At 37.3% G+C, this 23687-nt stretch overlaps 1 protein-coding gene across 3 annotated transcripts in view; it reads right to left on the reverse strand.

Annotated features, from left to right (window-relative positions):
• tent4b (terminal nucleotidyltransferase 4B) overlaps positions 1-23687 on the reverse strand; it is a 64594-nt gene that overhangs the window by 769 nt on the left and 40138 nt on the right. Inside the window, exons 5-12 of one of the 3 annotated variants that reach the window (XM_069901621.1) lie at positions 20651-20758; positions 19249-19377; positions 16913-17126; positions 13054-13180; positions 12854-12957; positions 9253-9443; positions 6299-6466; positions 1900-2813 (exon numbers count right to left, since the gene is read on the reverse strand). In XM_069901621.1, coding sequence (XP_069757722.1) covers positions 2634-2813; positions 6299-6466; positions 9253-9443; positions 12854-12957; positions 13054-13180; positions 16913-17126; positions 19249-19377; positions 20651-20758 — 1221 coding nt within the window. In that variant the 3' untranslated portion in view covers positions 1900-2633. Of the gene's footprint in view, positions 1-498; positions 2814-6298; positions 6467-9252; positions 9444-12853; positions 12958-13053; positions 13181-16912; positions 17127-19248; positions 19378-20650; positions 20759-23687 lie in introns of those variants that run through there. The other 2 variants (XM_069901620.1, XM_069901622.1) reach the window with 2 other exon arrangements.

Genomic DNA, 23687 nt, shown 5'->3' on the forward strand with positions numbered 1-23687 from the left:
CCACAAAATGTAAAGCATGGAAAACATGTCAACTGTTTTCAAGTGTTACTGATGTTTTAAACTTTGCAAATTTTATTCTCTGAATGATTACAAAAGGTTTTAAGGCAAATTACATAAACCTCGATATTTGATTTTTCATTTTAAAAAGGGTTGTCTATGTTTCTTCACGGTTGTGCTGTCTCAGAAGTTGAGGTTTATTTTATTTAATTAACTGAACATCTTTTACAATAACTAACAAGGTTCCTTGCATGGTTGCAAAGATTCCCATCGGAACCAATATCATTTTAACGACAGCCACATCTATTATGGGCTTTCATAGTTATTATCCCTTGTTATTGGGTACGTATCAATTTTAAGATCCCTTGTATATGTGTCAGTTACAAGTTACGATTGCACAAATTGCTGCAGAATACCTTAACAATCGAGCATTAAATAGCCAAATTTTATCTGAAAACTGAAAAAAAAAACATTCACTACTGACAAATATTATTTAGGTACCTGCAATTTAAATCTAAACCTCAATCCATTCCTAAGTCCGTTTTTGGTTTATCTCCATCTGTTTTGCTGCATCAGTTTGGTTAAAAATAGATTAGCAATACATGATGAAGCAACAATGTATTCACTATATCTAGTAAACTACTACGTTTTATAAATGCATTCTTCATCATCAATCTAATCACAAAATAATCATCTTGGAATATTAATTTGGCAATAAATTTCCACCTGACAGGTAAAATCTACTGTAATAAAACTACTGGACAGTAGTTTCTTGTAATATTGTATATTTTAACATAAAGTCATTAATATTTTAAATCGTAAAGTATCTGTTACAGCTTTGATATCAATATCCACAACTAGCACCATCTTGAACATTTTTTGATCACTGGTAATGATTCAGCATGTGGATTTTACAGTAAAAGTTCTGCATCAACTCGTGTCTTCACAGAAAATCTGAAGCAATCATCATTTTAAAAAAGTAAATAATGAGTTTTTGTGGAAGAATCAATGTTGAATTCGAGCATCACTTTCCATTGTGTATTTTGTCAGAAGTTGAACGGAGTTCCATTCAATTAAAATTATTAAGATGGTGATACTATGCAATTATGAAGTTCGTGGACAAAGACACCAGCTTATGAAGGATTGTAAAATTTGCTGTATAAAAGCCTTGAATTGTTCAGCTAAATCAGAAAAGAACATTTGATTTTTCCACTTCACTCCAGATGTTTTTAATTCAGCTTACTTTTTCCCTACAGCAATGCCAACCAAGTCTATGTTTCCCCCCCACCCTCCCCCACACACAAGGTTTGCTATCTTCACTTGGGAAGCTTGATGCTTCTGGTATTGATTTTAATAAGTAAAAGTTATCCACAATTAATAGAAAAAATGTAGTGTGAACTTTTCCAGTAAAGTTTGTTTACAAATCATGTATACACCGATGCAAGTTCTAACTTTGTTAACTAATATTTGGTCATGATTTTACATATAAGAAACTAAGTTAGAGGTGTACTAGGATAGAAGGGGTCAACAAACAGATACACATACTAAAAATTCAAGGAATGAAAGCAGTATCTATTAGAGCAGAATGCTACTCTCTACAGAAATTAAATATGGTTTTGCCTGTAGTTAAAATTTGTAAGAATACAACATAGAAAACCCAGAAATCGGGACAACACAGATTTATGCTGTCATGTCTATAATAATGTATTTAGAAGGACATTTGTGATCATTCCATTTGGTAAAATACAATATATTTACTATTACACCTGAGACAAGGAAATATTAAAACTTCCTTTAAAATATTTCATAGGAACAATTCTGTTCATACAGCATCTTTAACAGTTGTACAAATATCTACATGCTGCACACAGAATTAAACAGTATTAAAATGCTGTGTCTCACTTTTCCAGATGCCATGTGCTACTTAAAGCCTAGTGTACTTCAACAGCTGCTCGAATAATATCTTCCATAACCATTTCAAAATCCGAACGAATCTGAAAGGTGCTACATGGATAAGCATTAGTATAACACTTTCAAGCTTACCAAATAGCCATTTTTCTATATATAAACAGTGTAAGAGAACATTGGGATCCATTAAATTACCAATATTGAAAATTTCAAATTTAAATTTAAACTGCAATGACATGTAAAACCTGTTACCCCAAAAACACACAAAGATTACCAATGCAAATACTGTACTGATACAATCTCTTCTGTATATACAATAAAAATGTCAGTATATGCAAAAATAATTTTAAAACCGTGCACAATGTATACATTTGTTGTAACATTTCAATTTTCCTTGCAAAGGAAGCAACGGCAATTTTATTTTTCAATTATTTTAAATCCTCTTGCCCCCATCAACTCCCACTGCATCTTTAACCAGGAGAGGAGAATTTTTGTGCAACGATTCCATCTTCATCGAAGTTCTGCTCCATTGCAGCTTATGGCCCATCTAAACAGGGAAGCAATGTTTGTGACAGCCACTGTAGCCCATGATCATTTTACAGCAATCTGGAAAAAAAATCAAAATCCATACTCTTGGGAAAGCCTCTGCACATCCCACCTGGCGCTGCCCATCTCATGTGGCTTATGAGATCGCTGCAGGAGTTTTCGTTAACCAAGTCAAAAACAGACTATCGACACAAGTCTGCTGAGGCAGTGTCTCTCTTGGGCTTCTTTTTTTTGCTGGGAAATGATTGTTGATGTGGTTTGTTGACTGAATTCTGTTTATTTGATACATTTCCAACTTGACTGGAATTTTGTTGACCTTGGAGGCCTTTGATAGACGAGGAGAAGATTCTTGCTGCACTAAGCTGAAACACAGTCATATAAATAAACAAAATATTATCTGTACATTAGATTCAACCTCATGCTAAATACAACTAAACAATATATTACAAAAGTTTATTGCTTGTCAAAGCTGATAGGAAAAGTTCTACCTTTTTAGTCTGTCAATTCTGAAAGCATGTACATTACTTTTACATACTATGAACAATATTGTAAAATATGCTTTATCTCCACACTTTTCATTTAATGTTTTGTGCTTGAAAGTCAAGGTTATCAGTTTTATTTTCCCCAATATAAACTGCAGTACAAAATTTAAAATGTTCTGTGCTGCTCTGGTCAGCTTTACATCAACTGATAGCAATTGCAAGAAACCCTTGAACACCTATGTCGATTTTGGCAATGCTGGTCTTCTTCTGGTATGGTTACGTGAAATGGGATTTCTCAACCATGCATCCCCCAACCCCTATCCCAAGCAATCACACGATGTGGCTTTCTAGATCCAAAACCTTGCATAAAATTCATTAAAATTCAAATAATGAAAATGATTGATTATTTTGCCAAACATTGTTCAAAATCTGACTTCTGATTTCTCCTGTTTCAAGGTGCTCCAAGACCCTCCACACCATATCACCATAAAATCATAGTCAAAGTTTGAAAAGAATGTTTGATCTTTAGCAAATGTAAATGATACTTTAGTCTTTGTTCCAGTTCCAATTACATATTGTGGGAAACAAATTTCATCTCGGACAAGAGAAACTCCCTCTCTCGTCAATGTGATTTTGAACTGTTGAACACACATTTCTCATTTAAGAAATAGTAATATGGCAGTTAAAAACTAAAGTTTGGATTGTCTCATATCACTTTTATTTTAAATGAAGAGAAAGGGATTTTTGTAAAGCCAGGAGGGAAAATTAAAACTTAAAAATAAAAATCCTGAGTTTGTTTTGGACACGATTGCCTAATACTAAGAGAAACTTGGGGACCTGCTTATTGGCTAGGTGTTCTTCTGCCTTCAATTTCATCTGAGTGCATTAATATCTGCTGCCAACATCCATCTTGTCATTCATTCCACATGGCACAAGTTCTGAGCATTACTGATTTGAATGTACAGTGATTTGAAGGTGGATAATATGTTAAGAAGTGCAAGGTTTGGCTCAAGCTCTAACTAACATAGAACTGCCTGTAAGGGTTAAAATGACCGTTTTAGGGAATTGGCTGCAATACTTCCCAACTCAATAGATACAAGTGGTTAAATGGGTAGAGCCACAGGGTGGTATGATGAAAGGTGAAGGGTGATTTGACATTATAATAGAAAAGGCATTTTGAATTGGGTTTCATGGGAGGGAAACAGAGCCTAACAGGACCAAATAGCCCAATTCCATGTCACAACATGCTCCTCCACTTTGGAAAATAGTCACCATTTCCAGGAAAATTAAAAATGATCAAAGAACACGACAAATCGCTGGGTCAAAAATATATTTCAATATGTTTCAAAGATGCTTCCTCAACGTAAATCTACCACATCAGGTGAAGAGGGATGAGCGGACAAGGGAATTACAGAAGGAGTGCTCCCTATGGAAGGTGAAAAAAAGTGGGGGAGTGAAGATGTGGCTATAATGATGGGATTCTTTGGAAGCTGGTAGAAATTATGAAACGTTCTGGATGTGGAGACAAATGGGATGAAAGCTGAAGGCTTGAGGAATTGTTTGGGGTGAGGTGGTGAGAACACATCTAAGAGAAAATGCAAGAGAAGGCTCCATCAACCATGGAAGAGGGGCAGCCATGTTTCCTGAAAAAGTAGACCATTTCACATGTTCTGGAATGGAAGGCATCATCTTGAGAGCAGATTCGTCAGAAATGGAAAAAGTGATGGCATGCTTCCAAGTGTCAGAGTGTAAAGAGATGCAGTCTATGTAGCTGTTAAAGTAAATTTATAGTGAACAATTTGTGTGCATAATTTGTTCTTATGAAATGGAGACAAAATCCAGAAAATGGAGAGGAGTGTCAGAAATGGTCTGTCAATTTGAGAACAGGGTGATGTTCGTGGTAAAGGTGACAAAATCAATAAGTTCTGCACAGGTGCAGAAAGCAACATTGACAGAGTCATCAATGTAACAGAGAAAGAATCAGAGAAGGTAGCCAACAAAAGATATGCACCTAGGACTCACTCAAGTGCTCATTTGAAGAAGTGAGAGGAGTCAAAAGAAAACTGTTCAAGGCAAGTAAAGTTCTGCTAGACAGATGAAAATGTTTGGAGGAGGGAAATTGGTTGGATTGAGGTGTACAAAGACTGGACATTCAAAGCAAAGATGAGGCAGTGGGGTGGGGGGGGGTGGTCCAGGGAATCAATTCAATTTCTCCTCTCCTTGTCTAGTCCCCTGTTCAAATGCCTATTGCACATCTCATGCTTTCCACCATTTTGAAAACTTCCATGGCTCTCACCACCTCAACTTAACTAAGGACATCCAGTCTTTATACACCTCCATCCCCCCATCAGGAAGGTCCTAAAGCCTTCTGAACGAAAGATCCATTTCAATTCTCTTTCACATTCCCATGCCAACCCGTCCATCCTCAGCCTTCTCCACCACCAGGGTGAGACCTAACACAAACCAGAAGAGCAACATCTAATATTCTGCCTGGGCAGTTGACAACATAATGGTATGAACACTAACTTTTTACATTTTCAGGTGACCTTCATCACCTGGATTCCATTATCCCTTTCCTTCCAATCCACTCCTTCCTTTATTGATCCCTTTCCTATTACAACCACCCCCCCCCCCCCATATCAATTGCTCTCCACCCATTCTTGCTTCCATTCTCCTACTACCCACACACTTCACCACAGGATCCCCTCTTCCATCGAGTTTCCAACTTCCTTCAACTCTCCCAGTATCACTTTCCTCATTTCCAAGATTACAGACTGTGAGTCCCCACTTACTATACTCCACCTTCAGCCACTTCTTGCTGATTCCATCTGCCTGTTCCTTTTGTGCTTCCACCGATCATGCCCTGTCTCTTCTTTATATTGGCCATCTCCCTTCTCCACTCAGTCCTGATTCCAGGTCTCAACCTGAAACACTGACAATTTCTGCTTCCTCCCCATCTCCACACCACCTGTTGCTGTTTCACCCAATATTTACAGTCTCTTATGAATCCTTATCACAGAACAAGATACAAGTGACAAAGTACACAACAGAGAGTCGAATAACAGAATATAGTACATTTCTAAAGGAACTACACACATTTTTATTTTTCTTGGGATCAATATAAAGGAAACCAAAATCATGGGTTTTCACAATAACAATTTTGGTAAAGAAGTCCAATCCATCAAATTTTAAGCCCTATAGTTCTTGTACGTGGCAGGAATGGGGAAGCAGAAAGGGAAGAGTTCAACTTGGTTGATTATAAAGCACATTTCATCCAACACTGGTTGCAATAAGCAAATAATCAAACCCAAAAAGTTAGATCAACCTGGAGCTAAACCACACATAAAAATAAAATTATTACAAACCTCAGCTTTAGTATTGTTGCTTGGTAAATGACTTGATGGGTTATGCTGCATTTTCAAACTTGGCAATGAAGATGACTCTGCTGTTGACCCTTGTGGCACTGATCTGTTAGTATTAGACTGGTGACTGCCAGATTGTTTGGATGTTTTGCAAGGTGTTCCGTCAGAATCCTAGATGTAAAAACAAATTACGGAGAATTACGTACAAAAACCAGCAAATAATCACACTCCTACCGATTTTAAACAATTGCCACAAGCACAATTTACCCTAGTCAAACAAAAGGCAATTTGGGGCAGGAAGGTTAAGTAGCAGTTAGCACAATGCTGTTACAGGTTGGAATCTGGTGCAGTAAGGAGTTTATACATTCTCCCGCGTCTCCAGGTGCTCCAGTTCCTCCCACCTTTCAAAATGTACAAGGATTATTGGTTAAATTTAAATTAAGACATGGTAACAGTCCACGCTGCCCAATTTATACCCAATCAACCTACAACCCCTGGTACATTTCAAACAGTGGGAGAAAAACAGAGCCCACAGGGAAAACCCAAGCAGACTTGGGGAGAACGACAAACTCATTACAGACAGTGGGGGATTCAATCCTGGTCCCAATCGCTGGTGCTGTAAAGGAGTTGCACTAACTGCTACACCAACCATGCCACCCTTGGGGTATCTGGGTGGCACAGGCTCATGGCTGGAGGGGCCTGCAGGTCTCCATTTATTTTAACAAAATTATCATGTTAATACTGCCTCTTGAATTTAAAGAAAATTAATATTTACAGTTCTATTCACTTAGAACATTCAAATTAAAATATTGATTAGGTTAACCCAGTAGATGAATTCAGGCAAGAATAATAATACATTTCGTTCTTTCAAGTCATCAAATTTAGCGTAATTGCAATTTGCCTGTTTTGCATACTCTTTAAATATGAAAGCAAATAGATTGTTAAATATTGTTTAAAGTATCTTAATCTTTAAATTTAATTCAAACAACAGTGAATGCTCAGTGGGTGCAAGTTAATAAGGTGGAAGAGCTGGAAGTATATCATGTCTAATATTGAAACAATTTAAAGGGTAGTGTTATCAACTCAACAATTAGCATTATATGGTTTTCAGATATGCTGGGGAAGCAGCAAGGGGTTTGAATGGAAATAATAATATTGCTGACAATCCTATTAAATAATTACTGTTAAAAAATGATATTCAAATATAGCCACACAGGTTAAACTAAAGGACAAAATACTCCTGTTCATCCTACCCAAGCCTCTCATAATTTTATGCATCTCAATTTCATCTCCTCTCATCCTCTTTTGCACACAATAAATGCTGAGAAATTTAGCCAGTTAGTTTACATTCCAAGAAAACTACCCTTAATCGCAATTTCTCTAACACAAAGCATGGCATCTGCATAACCTATCAAGAAAAGCAAGTTGATGATTATGCAGATGTGCACCTGAAGTGATTTAGCAACGCCATGGACAAAGGGCTGGAAATAGGAAGTATGCCAACTATCAATTTCCAGCTGGCACAGACATGGCCAACTTAATTTGTTAACTGATCAATTAAAATTGTAGCCCAACACCATATTTCACTGCCATTTTATTAAATATGACATGGTTTCAAGCAAATAATTTCTAAATAGTACAAAAACCCTTCCTTGCGATAAATCAAACAATTTCCATGTTGCCTTGCATGGCATTATATGGGTATACAACAGTACAATAAAAACAAAAAATGCAGGAAATTCTTGGAGGGAAATAGGCTTCAGATTAATGAAATGTTCATTCTTTTTCTCCCTTCAGTGATATTACCCATCTGCTGATCATTTCCACTTTCTATTTTAGACTTAAAACATCTGAATTGGTTTTTGCTTTGTTAATACAGTACAATAGTCATACACACAATGAACACTGGGAAATCTAGCCAGTTTAATTAGTATGGGGTGGGGGTGTTCCTCCAAAGTTTCTGAAGCTCAAAACACATGATCTCCAATACATCAAGAAATACAAGTTGAAAAAGGGGTAGTGATTTGTGAATTCTGCAAGGACAAATTTCCATTACTGAACAGCTGTTACACAGGGGTTGCCTGTACAGGTTTTCAATCTGAGCTACTTTATTGGATTTGAAACTGGTGATTTTAGATTTTGCAAGACAAGCTCTTTAATGTGGCAGAGAAAATGGCTGAGGGAAGCTAATCACATTTCTCAGTTCTGTTATTGCGTTGTTATTGCAGGTGCAGAGCATTTCAAAAGATCCATACAAGGATAATCTCACAACTACATCACCAGAGTGCAAGTCCAAAATAGAGTAATAATCTTGAAATGTTAAAAAATATTTCAGACACTGGAAATCAAAATTAAAACAAAAATTACTGGAAACACTAGGTCAGGAAGCAGCTGTAGAAAGTGAAGTGAAATTAAAGTTCCAGGTCCAATGCCCTTTGTCAGAACTGGGAAAGTAATGAAGGTAATTTTAAGTTGCAGAGATGGTGGCAGGAGCTTCTCCACAACTTCTTCCTCCATGTTCTCTGCAACCTTAAACTTTTACGGGCCTTGGATCCCTGTTAACTCGGTTTTCCTTTGTGCCTGACCTGCCCAATGTTCCCAGCATTTTCTGTTTTTAATCTTGAAATACTGTCATATATCCAGATAGCTACTAATGGTGCTATTCCTTATTGTTACACACAGTAAACCTCTGATAATCTGACACAGTCGGAATTTAGGTGATGCCAGACAGACACATTTTCTGGATAACCGAATGTTATCTCTCTTAATATTACAACACTTTTAATTCATTTCATTTTGGGCAGTGGTGAGCCAGACACTAAACCTTCAGGTTTTTCTCAGTCACATATCAGATTATCTGACTTCTGTATTTACAGCATTTATCCATCCAAATCTTTTATACAGCAAGAGAAAGTAGAATACTATGTAACTGTGTACCCAAAAGGTTGGTTACTTACAACATCACTTGAACTGGATAAAGTAGAAGATGCAGAGGATAAAGGACCAGAGGAAGAATTGGAAGAGTGTTTACTAAGACACGTTTCAGACGTTCTACTTCTGGGCTGGCTTATTACCGTGCATTCTTCAGAAACATTGTTGTTGCACTTATCCAACTGTTGTGGGCCAACTAACAAAGTGACATCATTTCCTGAGGAAGAAGGAGGAAAAGTTAACTTACTGTGGTGCTTTACGTTTTCCTAGTGGTCAATTAATTTTCATAAAGGCCTGCACAGCTTATTCACCAAGTATTATTCATTAAACAATGTAGCCACAAAATTAACTCATCTGAATCCGACAAACTATCCAGAGTGGTAAAAATGGGATTGTTCCCAAAGTGCATAGAAGGCTGAGAAAAGATTTAATCAACTATGTCCAAGATTATTACTGATTAAGATAGGGAAATTGCACCCATTAGCAAATGATACCAAGACCAGGGAGGACAGATTTAAAATTTTGCACAGTAAAAGGATAATCAAAAGTAGTTATGATCCAGAATTCAGAGACTGCAAAGGTGAAACAAAAATCAGTGACATCACAAGGGAAATTGATAGCTACTCAGAAAAATGTCAAATGTGTGTGATGAAAGCAAGGGAAAAGGGAGCTACAAAATTGCTTTATTACATGACCACACAGTAAAACTGTGCTCCCACTAACCTTGGGCATCACATTGTTGAAATATTAACAATTTTAAGTACATGAAGGACAAAAAAAAATATGGTGGAATGAACAAGAACTGGTTATGAGAATTAACAAGAAAACGGTTTCAGTCTGGAGAGAAGGGATCAGAGGTGCATAATTTAGTTAAAACTCTGAACTATTACTTTAAAATTAAACTGAGACCATGACTGTTTCATGGTTCTTTGCAGTTCAGAACTTTATGGACAATTAACTAGCCAATACAAAAACAAAAATCAGACTGTAAACTGAAGATACAACTTTGTCTTAAGTACATTAATTGATTGAGTACATGGATGTAACCTAACATTATGAACATATTTGAATCATCTCTCAATTCTAAATGATCAGAAAATGCAGAATGGTACGATGTGAGATTCAAGTTGGGTATGAATTATAGCCAAATATTGATAAAGAGGGGCCATACTGTAACAGAAATACATGCCATTAATCAAAACCATTAGATTTTGTCATAATTTAGCCAAGTGATACTTAGTATCTCAGGTTTGATAAAAGCATAAATTTAGTAAATGTCAGGTAAGGGGTGATTGAAAGAGAAAAACAAAAAGATCAGTATGAATGGACTACAGGTTTAGTGTTATAACTGAAGGAGCATTTAAAAAGTGTGGTAGTTCATAGTGGTAATAATCTCAATGCAATTATTCATACTGAGTAATATAAATCCAAAAGAGGGACTGTTGATATCTATGAAAATACACGGCAAGTATGAATGAAATAAATGAATTATGGATTGAGAAAATGCTGGTTATTTGGAACATTTGAAAATGATCATGTCAAAGAAAAAAAAAATAATGTACCTTTCATTCCTCAGAACCTCTAAGTGCTTTACAACTTTTATCCATATAAACATTTCCAGGTGGTTGGAGAGGTGGGAGCTGCTGCCTGACTTCTGCTGTTCATGCCGGGTCTCAGCATGCTCCAAGTGCAAGATTACAACTACTGGGGTACAGCCAAAGCCAGGAAAATTTGCCACAATGGTCACATTGCAAGTGCAAATAACAAGTCAGATCTTCCCATTAATAGGAAGTTACCTAACCTTGCCAATGGCCCACAATTCCTCCTTGTGTGTTGCAGGTTGCAGTTTCCCAACAGATGACAGCAACCATCTGATCAGCAAGTCCCGAGCCAGCACAGGAAGCTTGGACTCAAGGCCTGAAATGCCTCAGTAGCTGGCAAGGTCCTGCCCAGGTTTAGTCTATGAATGCTGTCAAATGGCTAGCAGCATTACAGAATACTATGAGAGTATTTTAACAATGTTTCCGCTTCTGAGTGTTCCAAGGTGGTTGCTTGATTTCTGTGGACTCCTGATCCATAGAGCTCACTGGCAACTCAAATGCCCCACCGCCATTTTGAATAGTCATGAGTTAAGAGATTACAAGGAGTCAGTCAAGATTTTGCACTTTCCAAGGAAGACTTTGAAAACCTCCTTAAATAACTTTCTTTGTCTACCTGGTCAGTTCTTGTTGGAATATAGCTCAGAATAGTTTGTTTCAGGGGTCTGATTAATGGAGTCATCAGTTCATTTAGGGCAAGAATGCAAGGCTGTATGCAAAGCATAGAAAATCACAATGATGTTGCTTCACTTACTCTACCAGTGCATTTGCAGGACTTCACTGAAACGGCATTGATTGCAACTTCCTAATGCTTTGAGGTAACTAGTCAAGAAACAGGTGTGGAACTTTACTGTACAATAAGAGCAGATTGGAGGAGGACATTTGTTTTGCACATGGTCAGTTTAAAGTTTAATCTCTTATTTAGTTAAGCACAATTGCTGTCCATCCTTTTATGGCGAGTCAGATTCCTGCAAGTAGCCAAATTTGAGTGTGGTCCATGATGTAAAGGAAGGGAGCTACTCCATCCATTTTTCTTGTTATCATTGAAAATCCTATGTCTCCAGACAGCAGTATCAAAAGAGAATTATGTTTGAAGTCAATTTCAACATTTATTTTCTTCCAGTAATAATTGTTATTGATTTGTTTTGTGGATAGTTTGATAATGATATAGAACACTATCGAGTGGAGGCAAGTACAGTGGGATCTTTTAAAAGGCAGACAAGTACATGGAACTGAGGGAACAAAAGGGTTATGTAGTAGGGAGATTCTTGGCATTTGTAAGAGAAGGTTGGCGCAACGCTCGGCCAGAGGGCCTGAACTGTGCTGCAGATTTCTGTTCCATGTACTATATTAGACTTTAGTCAGTCCAACATTCATTGTTGCAAAAATCTTTGCAATCTCTTACTCGTGCCAGTGGCTGGATCTTTTAATAATCCATGCGCTAGATTAAATTCTTAAAGTTCCAATAACCCTATCCTGCTTTTCATTCGTGCTTAAAGTACACTATTCTTTTACCGCTAAGTAAAATATCATGTCAAAATTCAATTGTTAATCCTAAAAAGTGTTTTTTTTTAAATCTTGGAACCAGAACACCAAAATCAGAAGTGAGCATAGCCCATAGCATGTAGCTGCTCCAGGTGTGGCCACACCACTCTCCTGACTCCTAAATGATCTTCTGCTAATGCAAGGTCCAAAGATTTAACTGGGTTGTTTAACCCTCCTATGTTGCTGACTCTCACTGGATTGGTGGGAGGTGACTCAGAGAAGAGGCAAGTAACATCCTCAACTGTCCGTCCATCTTCTAACATTGGAACATGATCGTGTGCATACACATACACATGGTTCACAAATTAGTTCTTTGGCAATGTTTCTTCCTTCCATCACACATACTCTTGCACACAAAGAATCACGCCAACATTATTAGAAAGGAGAAAAGTGGAAGTAGGGGAAAGGAACAAAAAACTTTTGATTTAATTTAGCTTCTTAATCTTCTAAGGATTTTCTTACACTTTAGAATCAACACACCTACCATTAAAAGGAGAATCACTGCTGCTCTGTAATCCCCAGTGCTCCTGTATCCAGGTCCTGTAGTCAGCAACTTCCTGGGTTACTCGGATTATTCGACCCAAAATACTGGTAAAATATATTGTGCATTTAATTGGTAATTGTATCAAGATGAATTGTAATGTTTTACAACTGATACTAAATTACTTAAGAGTAGTCCCTTACCTGTCGCACTCTTTGTTTGGATAAAACTTTGCAATTGGAGACACGGCATGACTTAGAACAACATAGGCATAATCAAAGGCTTGCTTAACCTGCATGGCACCATATGAACTTCTACCCACATCATTTCCTTTGGAAACAAAGAGAAATCACTTAACACACCATGTGGATGATGTGTGGGAAAAAAGATTATTTCAAGATGCATTACCACAGTGACAGAACTGCAGGGGGCTGCAGGTGACTAGCTCATGGGAACCAATGTTGGAACTGGGATTCAAGAGTGGGCTGAGGGCAGGTCTCTCGAAGGTCCTCAGGTGCTGAAAGCTGGCTGATTGCAGCAGAGGTTTGGATCTGGAGCTCTGGTTGACGATGGTTTGAACAGGAGTCTGCTCCAGAGACATTGGAGGTGAATCCGTAGATGCAGTGTCCTTAAAGGACTCTCTTTTGCTTCTCGTTCTCCTATTGTTAGGGGAGCCAGGCAATGCTCATGGCGACTCTTTGCTTTATGGCAGAGAAAAGTTTTAGTACATCATGCACGTAACATTTTTATGTATTATTATGTGACAAATAAAAGGAAGCCTTGAAACTTTAAAATGTACTGGAGGGGGCAAAGCTGGATAACTAAACAAGGGAAATGGAACACATACTAACAGAATATCTCATTTAAACTGCAGGATTATATATGCTATAATTTTATCTTCTCATTAGTATTCCCCAACAGTGAGACTGGTTTGTTTCCACTTTAGTTTCACGAGTTCTGAAAAGGCTAAGAGGCCAATATTGTCTGCTGCTTTTGCCACAGATGGGACAGGAGATGCTTCAGGATGTAGACAACATGGGAGTTGGGAGCTGAAAATTTTGATTATTTTCCTTCTGTGAGGAAAAGAATTAAAATTCTCAGTGCTAGCCTAAATGCCCCCCCACCACCCCCCCCCCCCCCCCCGCTATTATATAATCACAGGCTTTGGACAAGTTATTCAGGATTAAAAAGACATTACACATATTCAAGGAATATTTAAGAATATCTATAAATCATTGTATTCCTGTAATATCCAGTCATACAAATGATGTTGTCTGGTCTTCAATCAATTGGGATGTTGAATGAGGGAGGATGTGACATTGCTTGAAACTGTCTTGGGTGACTTTGGTCATAAGTCTCCAGTGGCTTGGGGAACCTGCTGTAATGACTATTACCTGGTAGACCACAAAGTAAATGATTGAGGTTTTGATCTTCACACACTTTTCCCTGATGGAAAAACACTACACCGGCAAATCTTTAATAGTTTCTTATTTCATTTTTGATGACTACTTTGAAGATGAAATAATTATTTAAAGCAATGCTAAAGATACAAATTAATTGAACAGACTAACTTACAAAATTGACAGTCAAAAGAGGAAGAATCCTTTCATGACAAGTACATGTGCTGATCATTCTACAATTTAGTGGCTTCTATAAGGTAACTAGAATTAAAACTCAAGGCATAATTTATCTCAATTTCTTCCTGATCACTTTTGGGTATTTCATGGATTCAGGGTTGCTAATCACAAAAATCACCTTAAAATTTTCCAAACACATACATTTTTTTAATATACAAAAGATATAACCTATTGTTGTGATTTCCGGTCCTATTTTAAGACTACTTGAAACATATAAAACCATGAAGTTCAGCGTGACATTGAAAAATCATTTTCTGCATTCGCACTCGGACGTCTTCCCTGCTGATCCTGGTGCAGTCAGTGATGAACATGGTGAAAGAGAAATGGATCGAAGATCAATTCTCAGGACCGTAAGAGTGGCAGAGAGGATCACTGAAGCTTTCCTCCCTTCACCCCCCTCCCCCCAATCGATGAGATCAACCGGGATTGTTGTCTGAAGAGGACACTCAAAATCATTGAGGACACCTAACACTATGCACACAGAGTCTTTCAGGTGCTCCCACGGGGAACAGAGACAGGAGTATCAGAGCCAGCACCACCAGGCTTCTTCCCACAGCTAGTGAGAATGAGGAACGACCAAAGGAAATGCTTACACTAACCTTCGGAGACTCCCATTTGTACAAAACACTATTAATTTATTTGTTTATTGATACAATAATTGTCCTGGATATGTATTATTTGCCTGCATGTGTTTTATGTTTGGTTGTGCGTCTGCATGTTTTGCACCGAGGACTGGAGAATGCTGTTTCGTCAGGTTTTACTTGTTCAATCAGATGACCATAAACTTGACAGGTTTCACGGATATTGTGACCATGGAAAAGTGGAATCAGGGCAACTGGAATCCATCAATGCTGCCTGACTATTGTTGGACACTGACACAAGAGGCATCAGATGCTGAGTACAAATCAGCAGCAAAACATCAGTCAGTTGAACTAATGCAATGTGTAAGCAATATTATACGATTAAACATGCCAAATTCAATAAAAATGCAATTTAATGTTCCTCCAGCTTCCTCCGTGAAACACCAAATCTGAAATTAACTTTGTGTTCAACTTGATGCTGTCTATCATAATCCACAATTTTTGTTAAAGAAGCAAACCTTTTGAAAAAATTTGTTGCCCAGTTTAATCAAACTATTAAGTGCCAACTATCAAATTGCAGTCATTCTTTCATTTTCCGATGTTACACAAATTCTTTATTTAAATACTGCATCACATTTATCCACCAGCATATTACATTGGTACCCTGCTTTGAACTACCTTCCAGAACATAGATTCTCATAGTGGTTTTGATCTTGAAGTCCAAACACTCATTGGTAAGTGCTCTCAATTTCTCCATATTTTATAAAAGGCACGTGTTCAAAGTGTGCCGTGTAGCTGGTTCAAGTCCCTGCCTTCCAATGGTGCTCCTGCAGCAATAAAACTAGAGGTGATTTAAGTGCCACAGAGCTCAGGGTGATATGAACCACATAGACAATTCATACTTGTTTGGACCTGTATTAGATAGGATGATGCAAGCATCAAGGCTGTTCAATGCCAATGTGGGGCTCAAGGTTAAATGTTGGCTAGCAAAATGAATGAAGGCATTGTTAAGAACTAGCAGTGGTTAATCCATGTGTTCATAGATACCTGGATCCAAGAGCCTCACATCACCTCCAGCTGGATGTGATGGAAATGGTTGTGTTCACCTTTGTTTGCTTGCATAGCTTTTTTGACTGTAATAACCTTAACTATCAGTGACCACTTAAGTCCTCTGAAGTAGCCAATGCACACTGCCTTTGTGGCTGACTCCATGCGGCTACGAGATCATTTTAACTATTTAATTGTTGCAGGGTAAACAGCAGAAGACTGAGACCTCTTTCATGTTCTCTGCATTGCAATATGTAGCTGCAGAGATGCCAGGAGTTTGCACAATGCTCTGAGAGCAGTAACACAGTCATATATCTCTCTATATATCTTGTTATGATGACCCCTTTCAACCAGTGATTCCACCAGCACTCTTTCCTGGGGTTGTATCCTGAGCACCAAGCAACTGACCAGTGTTCTGGACCCCATACATATTTTATGTATCTGTGTAATTATAAATGTTCAATAATCCTTTTATCAACGACATAACGAAAGCAGGGAACCAATGAAAATGCTTACTAATTACAGTTAATACTTGCAAAAAAAAACCCAAAAAAAACGACTTGTGTCAGGGGTAATACAAAATACTAAATCTCAAAAACACCACAGTGCTCAAATTATTCAGAAAGTATGGAAATAATTTCATGTCTGTTGCTTCATCATTGCAAAAGAGTTATGATCCACTATTTGGTAACCATCTCCACGTAATTTTTGATATGAAGTGGAAAACCCTGAAGCATGCACTGCAAACTACAAATTTTAAGGTTTAATTCTTTAGCTATGAAAACAAGAGAATGTACCTTGCTGAAGTGGATCCTCAATATACAACATTGATGGCCTGTATCCATCAGTCATATTTTTTTGCACTTCATCTTTTGCAACATATGAACCACCATCATTTATCCGAATACCAGTCTTCAGATAATTAAAATGCCTTCCATACAGTTCAAAAAATTCAATTAGAAGTACTCCAAGATTAGCATCACAGCTGCAGACATCATCTCGAGAATGTAACTATAAGCAAAGAAACAATATTTAATCATTTAGATTTTGTGAAATACATTGAAGCTGTACCCTTACTTTTCTAAAATAAATTTAATGGTAACTTACATAAGAGTGCATAAATCAACAGAACAGAAAGATTTAAAGGGTAATGATTTATTCTCATGGACAAAACATGTTACATAAAAGCATCACATGTCCAGGATCTCCAATGGGAAAGAATAAATCATATTCCAAAAACAGTCATGGAAAATATAGTCTCTGCATTGAAGTAAAAAAAAAGATAAGGCCGACAGTTCATCATCTTTCTGGTTTTCGGAAAAATAAAATAAATCTTACTGTTCAACGATGGTACAAATGCAGCCTTTCAAGGGCTGATACATGTGGAATTAACAGACTTGCAAAATGACTCACATTAAATCATGTTTCAATATTAGAAGAGGACAAGTGAACATTAAAAAAAAATCAATGGGTGGAGTTGGTAAATGTAATGTTTTAAGGTAACAGGTGGAAAATAATGTTTAAGTAACCTTTCTGAATTTGACATCACAGCATTATAAATATGGGAGCATCAGTAAATGTTTTCTACATGAATTTTCAAAAACTTCAGTTGAAGAAAATGTCAACGAGAATGAGAAGACATATCAACTAAAGAAAAAGGTTTGTAAATAGATAGGAGATCTATTTTTATAAAATTGGTAGAATATGTCAATCCGTTGAAAATATTTGTGAGGCGCTGCGTCAAGACGGCAGCCAACATCATGAAGATCCCCCAGCACGCAGTCACAACCTTTTCTTGTTGCTATCTTCCAGAAGAAGATACAACAGTCTAAGTCCAGTACTTTGAGCTTCAAAAATAGTTTTTAAACCTTTCTTCACTACCCTAACCATACACTACTATGGTACCACAAAAAAAATGCCTATCTACACGAATGAAACACCACTTTCTTTTGGATGAGATAATGGTGAATATTTATCTGTCTTTTGTGCCTCATCTCTTTCCGTACTGGAATAATTGAATGTATACTATTGTAGTTGGTCTATTTTGCATTCCTGTGTGGCTGCAGTAAAAAGGAATTTCACTGCATATTGTACTTACTTGAATAACACTAACCTCTATCAAATGATCAAGATATTATTGACAAATTGAATAATGAGAAAAATGGCATCAGGTAAAGCTTGATGTGAAGAATATTCACAATTATCTACTTGTGATCCAAGAAATAAATTATTTTTTAATGAACGACAAATTAATAACTTGAGAAAAAAGGGATCTGACAAATCGAGAACATAAATTAGTGCAGCGATCATAATGCTGAACAAGCAAATCAAAAGGCTAAATGAACTCTAGCTTTCATCTCAAGGGAAATACAAATGTGACAATGCCACACTAATGTCAAATCCTTTTTGATCTCAACCAGGATACCTTGTTCAGCTTCAGATGCAGATATATCGCATCTGAAAGACGTGGGGCTTAGCGCTAGAAGAATGATATTGGGGACTTGATCAAATGCGGGTTGCATTCCTTGGAGTTCAAGGGAGATGATCAAATGGAACAGTTTTAAAATGATTAATCAAAAGAGCACAACCTTAAAATTATAGCTAGACCATTAATGAGTGAAACAAGAAAAAACATTTTCAAGCAAATGTAAAATATGAAATTTTCAAAAGTCTGGGTACAAGTGAAAAATTTATAAATATTAATTAAGATTATTAATTTATTTGGTTCAAAGGCAAGTAAAAATGTGGTACATATCAGACATAATTGAAGTTAATATCATAACAGGTTTGTAATTGAGTGATTTCACTCCATATTAAAGGAAAATCAGTGGGCACCAAGATTGTAATCAAAATCTGGAATGACAATTTTTCTGATGCTTATTTAACATTAATTTCACGTATGATGGTAACAAAATATTCTCTATTATGATTGGAAAATACCAGCATTCAGTATTGAACATTCTTTGATGACAGGTCATTCAAGTAAATAGGAATGGAAGGAAGAAATAGGCAAAGAGAAATTAGAAGTGAGAAAAACAAAGTGCGATGGTAAACAGCAAGCCAGAGGAGACAACGGGAATATCAAACAAAAATGCTGAAGTGTAAAACAAGGAATTTTTTTTAAAAAATTCACCTGTAGAAAACTAACAGCCATGAGGAATAGACTGTACGAACCAATCCCGCCTGTAAACACTTCATTCAGATCTCTCTGCAGCAAGAATTGTTTCAGCACCAGAACCAAGTATGGCAGCACTGGAAACTTCTACAAACAAATCAAAAGTTTATTAGATGCAATGGGAAAATATCAAGAATGAAGTAAAAGCAATGGCTAGTACATTTTAGAAGAAGTGGCCAAAATGTGCTGAAACCAAATCACCAAGAACCAACATTTGTATTCCTCAAATACTGTACTTACACTCACCCTGGCAATGTGTCAGCTAATCTCATTGACTCTCTGTGATGGACGAAGATGCTTCACTCCTATATCAGAACACCCAAACAGCCTTTGATAAAAGGCAAAATTGGGGAAAGACTACCTCCTGTCAAAGCCTGTAAACCTTTTTGGACAGTTTTAAGGCAAATTTAAAGTGATGTCATAAGTGATGATTACCAAATGCAATAAAAAGTACAGTAACTGCCCATTTTTACCCTTTTTTTTGTTTGAAACTTTTTCTATCCCTCTCGCTCAATCCCATTTGTCTTTTGCTTCTTGCACATTTTGTAAATGAATTTCAATTTTAATTTTTTGTTCATCGTCTGGGTTGTACTCTGCAATTCTGTGGATATTTCATCCAATTAGTTGAGCAACCTCACTAAATATCATAGATGTTGCAATTCTGTCAGAGAACATTAGATGAGTGGCATCTCTGACATGGCCATAATATGTCTGGGGAAGCTGTGCACGAAATAAATTAGTGAGTAGAAAACTCAAGCCAATACTTATTTATTCCAAAAAGAAACATTCAGTACTAATTAATTTAAATGAATACAAAAACTGAAAATTAAATTTTTTTTTTCCTCATGGAAAAAAAGCAATAAATGATTTGCTTCAATCAGATGGTGGGACAAATACAAATAGAAGTTCCAAATTGGGGTTAATGCTTTAATGTTAGGGTGCTCAATTGGTCTTCCTGTCATTCATTAAGGATTTTTCCTAATTATCAAATGAAAAGTGCAAAGAAGGAGTTAAGGGTTATGGAGATAAGGCTGGAAAGGGGTACTGATGGTAGTGATCAGCCATGATCTGTAGAATGGCGGTGCTGGCTCGACGGGCCGAAGGGCCTACTCCAGCTCCTATTGTCTATACAACATTTATGAAATGCAGAACTGAGACCATGTACGTATTTATATCATAAATTACATTGGCTAGATTAACAAAGTGTATCAACAACAAACCACACCAAGGTCCTAGCACCCTTACTGTAAGTACAAAATATTATGACAGCTTCAAACACTGGGAGAATCCACCATGGCACCCTTTCTATTATTCCTGAACCAACAATTAACAATCTGTACCAAGATGCAGATTCTCATACCTTGATAAATTCACGGATAAGTTGAGCAGCCTTTACTCCATTTTGTACGTTGAAGCTGATGTCCACTTTTACTTCAGTGTAAGAGTCCATAAGTTTGATAATAGGCACCTGATATATCAAAAGAATGTTGCATCAAAATTACTTTAATGGATTTGCCAAAGAAATCTTGTAGAGTGAACTAAACTTGTGAAAACATGGTTCTCTGAGTCACGTGATGGGAGTAGTGGCCGGTAGGGTAAAACCAGCCCTCTCCAGAAAAAAAATCAAGACAAAGCTTAACAAATAGAAAGTATAAGAAATAGAAGATAAAGTTGCAGAGAAGAGAAAGAAGGTGGCACCCAAGAAGGAAAAAGTAAAAACGAGGAAAAAAGAAGAAAAAGTCACCAGAAAAGAAAGGCGGCGGCCTTACCTTCATGAAGGAACAGGGAGCCGTGGTGGCGAAGAGCGCTCGATTTTCGAGGTTGGTGCCAGCCCCGTGGAGTCGCGACCCCAACCCCCGCCCCCCCCGACCGGTGGACTTCAAAAATGGCTCTCTGAGCCAAACAAAAGTACGCAACTGCGCATGCGTGAGGAGTTGTGCGTATGCAATCAAAGGTAAAAGGAAACACCGACAGGAGGGGGGCTCAGCCGAGGAGCGGGCAACCATGGCGCGACCAGCTGATAGACGCCCAACACCAGGGCTCTCAGCTGGACTATGAGGAAGGCAGCAAGAGAGGGAGTGAGGAACCAGGCGAGGAAGAAAGTCGACGGGGTGAACAGCAAGAGGAGCAGCAGCAGGAGGCCCAACAGAGGAGCAGCCCAGGAGGGGAGGATCAACAACAAGAGGTTCAGCAAGAAGAGGCACGACAAAGTGATACAAGCAACTCATCAGGAGAATCAGAAGAGACACAGGTTCAAAGAAGAGAAGACATAAACACAGGTACAGACACAGAAGAAGATGTCCAAGATCTTCACAGAGAAATAGAAGGTAAAACAGATGGACGGAATATAGATAAAGTCTTTTTTAAGAACAAATGAGAGCATTAAAAGAATGTATGTCATTAGCATTTAATGCAATTAAAAGAAAATGAAAAGAACAGAAGATAAAATGCAAAGTTTAGAATGGGTCATGACAGAAATAGGGAAAAGAGTAGAAAATGTGGAAGAACGAGAAACGGCTGTAGAAAAGGAAGCATTTGACTTAAGAGGAAAATTGGAAGAAAGTGACAAAAAATTTAAAGAGACACGAGGTGTTGTCTCAGAAAATTGATATGTTGGAAAATTATAGTAGGCGAAACAACATAAAAGTAGTGAGCCTAAAGGAAGATGAAGGCGGCACAGATATGAAGGAATTTATAAAAGAATGGATCCTGAAGGTCCTGGGAACGACAGAAATGCAGGAAGAAATGGAAATAGAAAGGGCACACAGAGCACTAGCTCCGAAACCGCAGATACATCAAAAACCAAGATCCATCTTAGTAAAATTTTTGAGATATATGACAAGAGAAAATATACTGGAGCAGGCAAGGAATAAAGTTAGAGAAGATAATAAACCATTGGAATACAAGGGTCAAAAAATATTTTTTTACCCAGACACAAGTTTTGAACTCTTAAAGAGGAAAGAGTTTAATACACCAAATCGATTCTATGGAAAAAAGGTTATAAATTCACATTAAGACATCCAGCCATGCTTAAAATATTTATACCTGAAGAGCAAAACAGACTGTTCTTGGATCCGGAGGAAGCACTAGAATTTGCAGAGCGTTTGCAGGATAGAAGGAGAGATGAAGAGATGTAATAAGAATGAAGAACGGTGATAAAGTATAATAAAGATGTAAAAACAATGTATATGTAAAGAACTAAAGAGGGAAAAGAGAGAGGAAGGAAGTAAGGGTGAAAAAAAAGGGAGAGCTTTGTTATATGTGTAAAAAAAGTGTTTTCTGGGAGGGGGGTTTGGGGGGGGAGAGAATAACCGTCACTGCAAAATCAGTTGACGCTTGCAAGCAAAATCACAATCCAAATGGAAAGGGGAGTTGTGGTTGCCCGGCAAGGGATAAGGGGCAACTCAGAGAGGGGGGGAGGGGGGAAAACATTTGGGGTTAAGGTAATATTGGGTATGGGAATTGTTGGAGTATTTTATGTTTTAAATGTGTTGTCATACATTGAGTTTAAAAAGGGAAAACTGAGAGATGAAAATGGGGAAAAAGGGGGGTGGAGGTGGTGAGGAAGCAGAAAAGAGGTGTAAACAAGATACAAGATGGCCACGTTGAAATATATGGCTATAGACATTAATGGAATACATAACCAAATTAAAATGAAGAGGCTATTAAATGTACTGAAAAAAAAATATAGATGTAGCATTTGTGCAGGAAACGCATCTAACTGAAGTGGAACATAACAAATTAAAGAGAGACTGGGTAGGACACGTAGCGGCAGCATCATATAATTCAAAAGCCAGAGGTGTAGCCATATTACTTAACAAAAATGTAACAATCAAAACAGATGAGGAAATAATAGATCCAGCAGGGAGGTATGTAATGATAAAATGTCAGATATACTCAGAATCTTGGAATTTGCTCAATATATATGCACCTAATGAGGAGGATCAAAAGTTTATGCAGGATATTTTTTTGAATATTGCAGATACACAAGGAAATATATTGATAGGAGGGGATTTTAACCTTAATTTGGATCCAATGTTGGAAAAAACTGGATAAAAGCACAAAGAATAAAGTAGCCAAATTTATAGTTATGCAGGAAATGAAACTTATGGATATATGGAGGAGGAGGCAACACCCAAGAAAGAAGGAATATTCATATTATTTGAGCAGGCATAAAACATACTCAAGGATTGATATGCTTTTGTTGTCAGCCCATATTCAAGGAAGAGTTAGGAAAACTGAATATAAAGCTAGATTGTTATCTGATCATTCACCCCTGTAATTAGCAATAGAACTGGAAGATGTCCCACCAAGAACATATAGATGGAGGTTAAACTCTATGCTACTTAAAAGGCAGGAATTTAGAGAGTTTATTGAATGCCAAATTAAAACATATT

The sequence above is a fragment of the Narcine bancroftii genome, chromosome 10, assembly GCF_036971445.1.
Source record: "Narcine bancroftii isolate sNarBan1 chromosome 10, sNarBan1.hap1, whole genome shotgun sequence".
NCBI lineage: Eukaryota > Metazoa > Chordata > Chondrichthyes > Torpediniformes > Narcinidae > Narcine > Narcine bancroftii.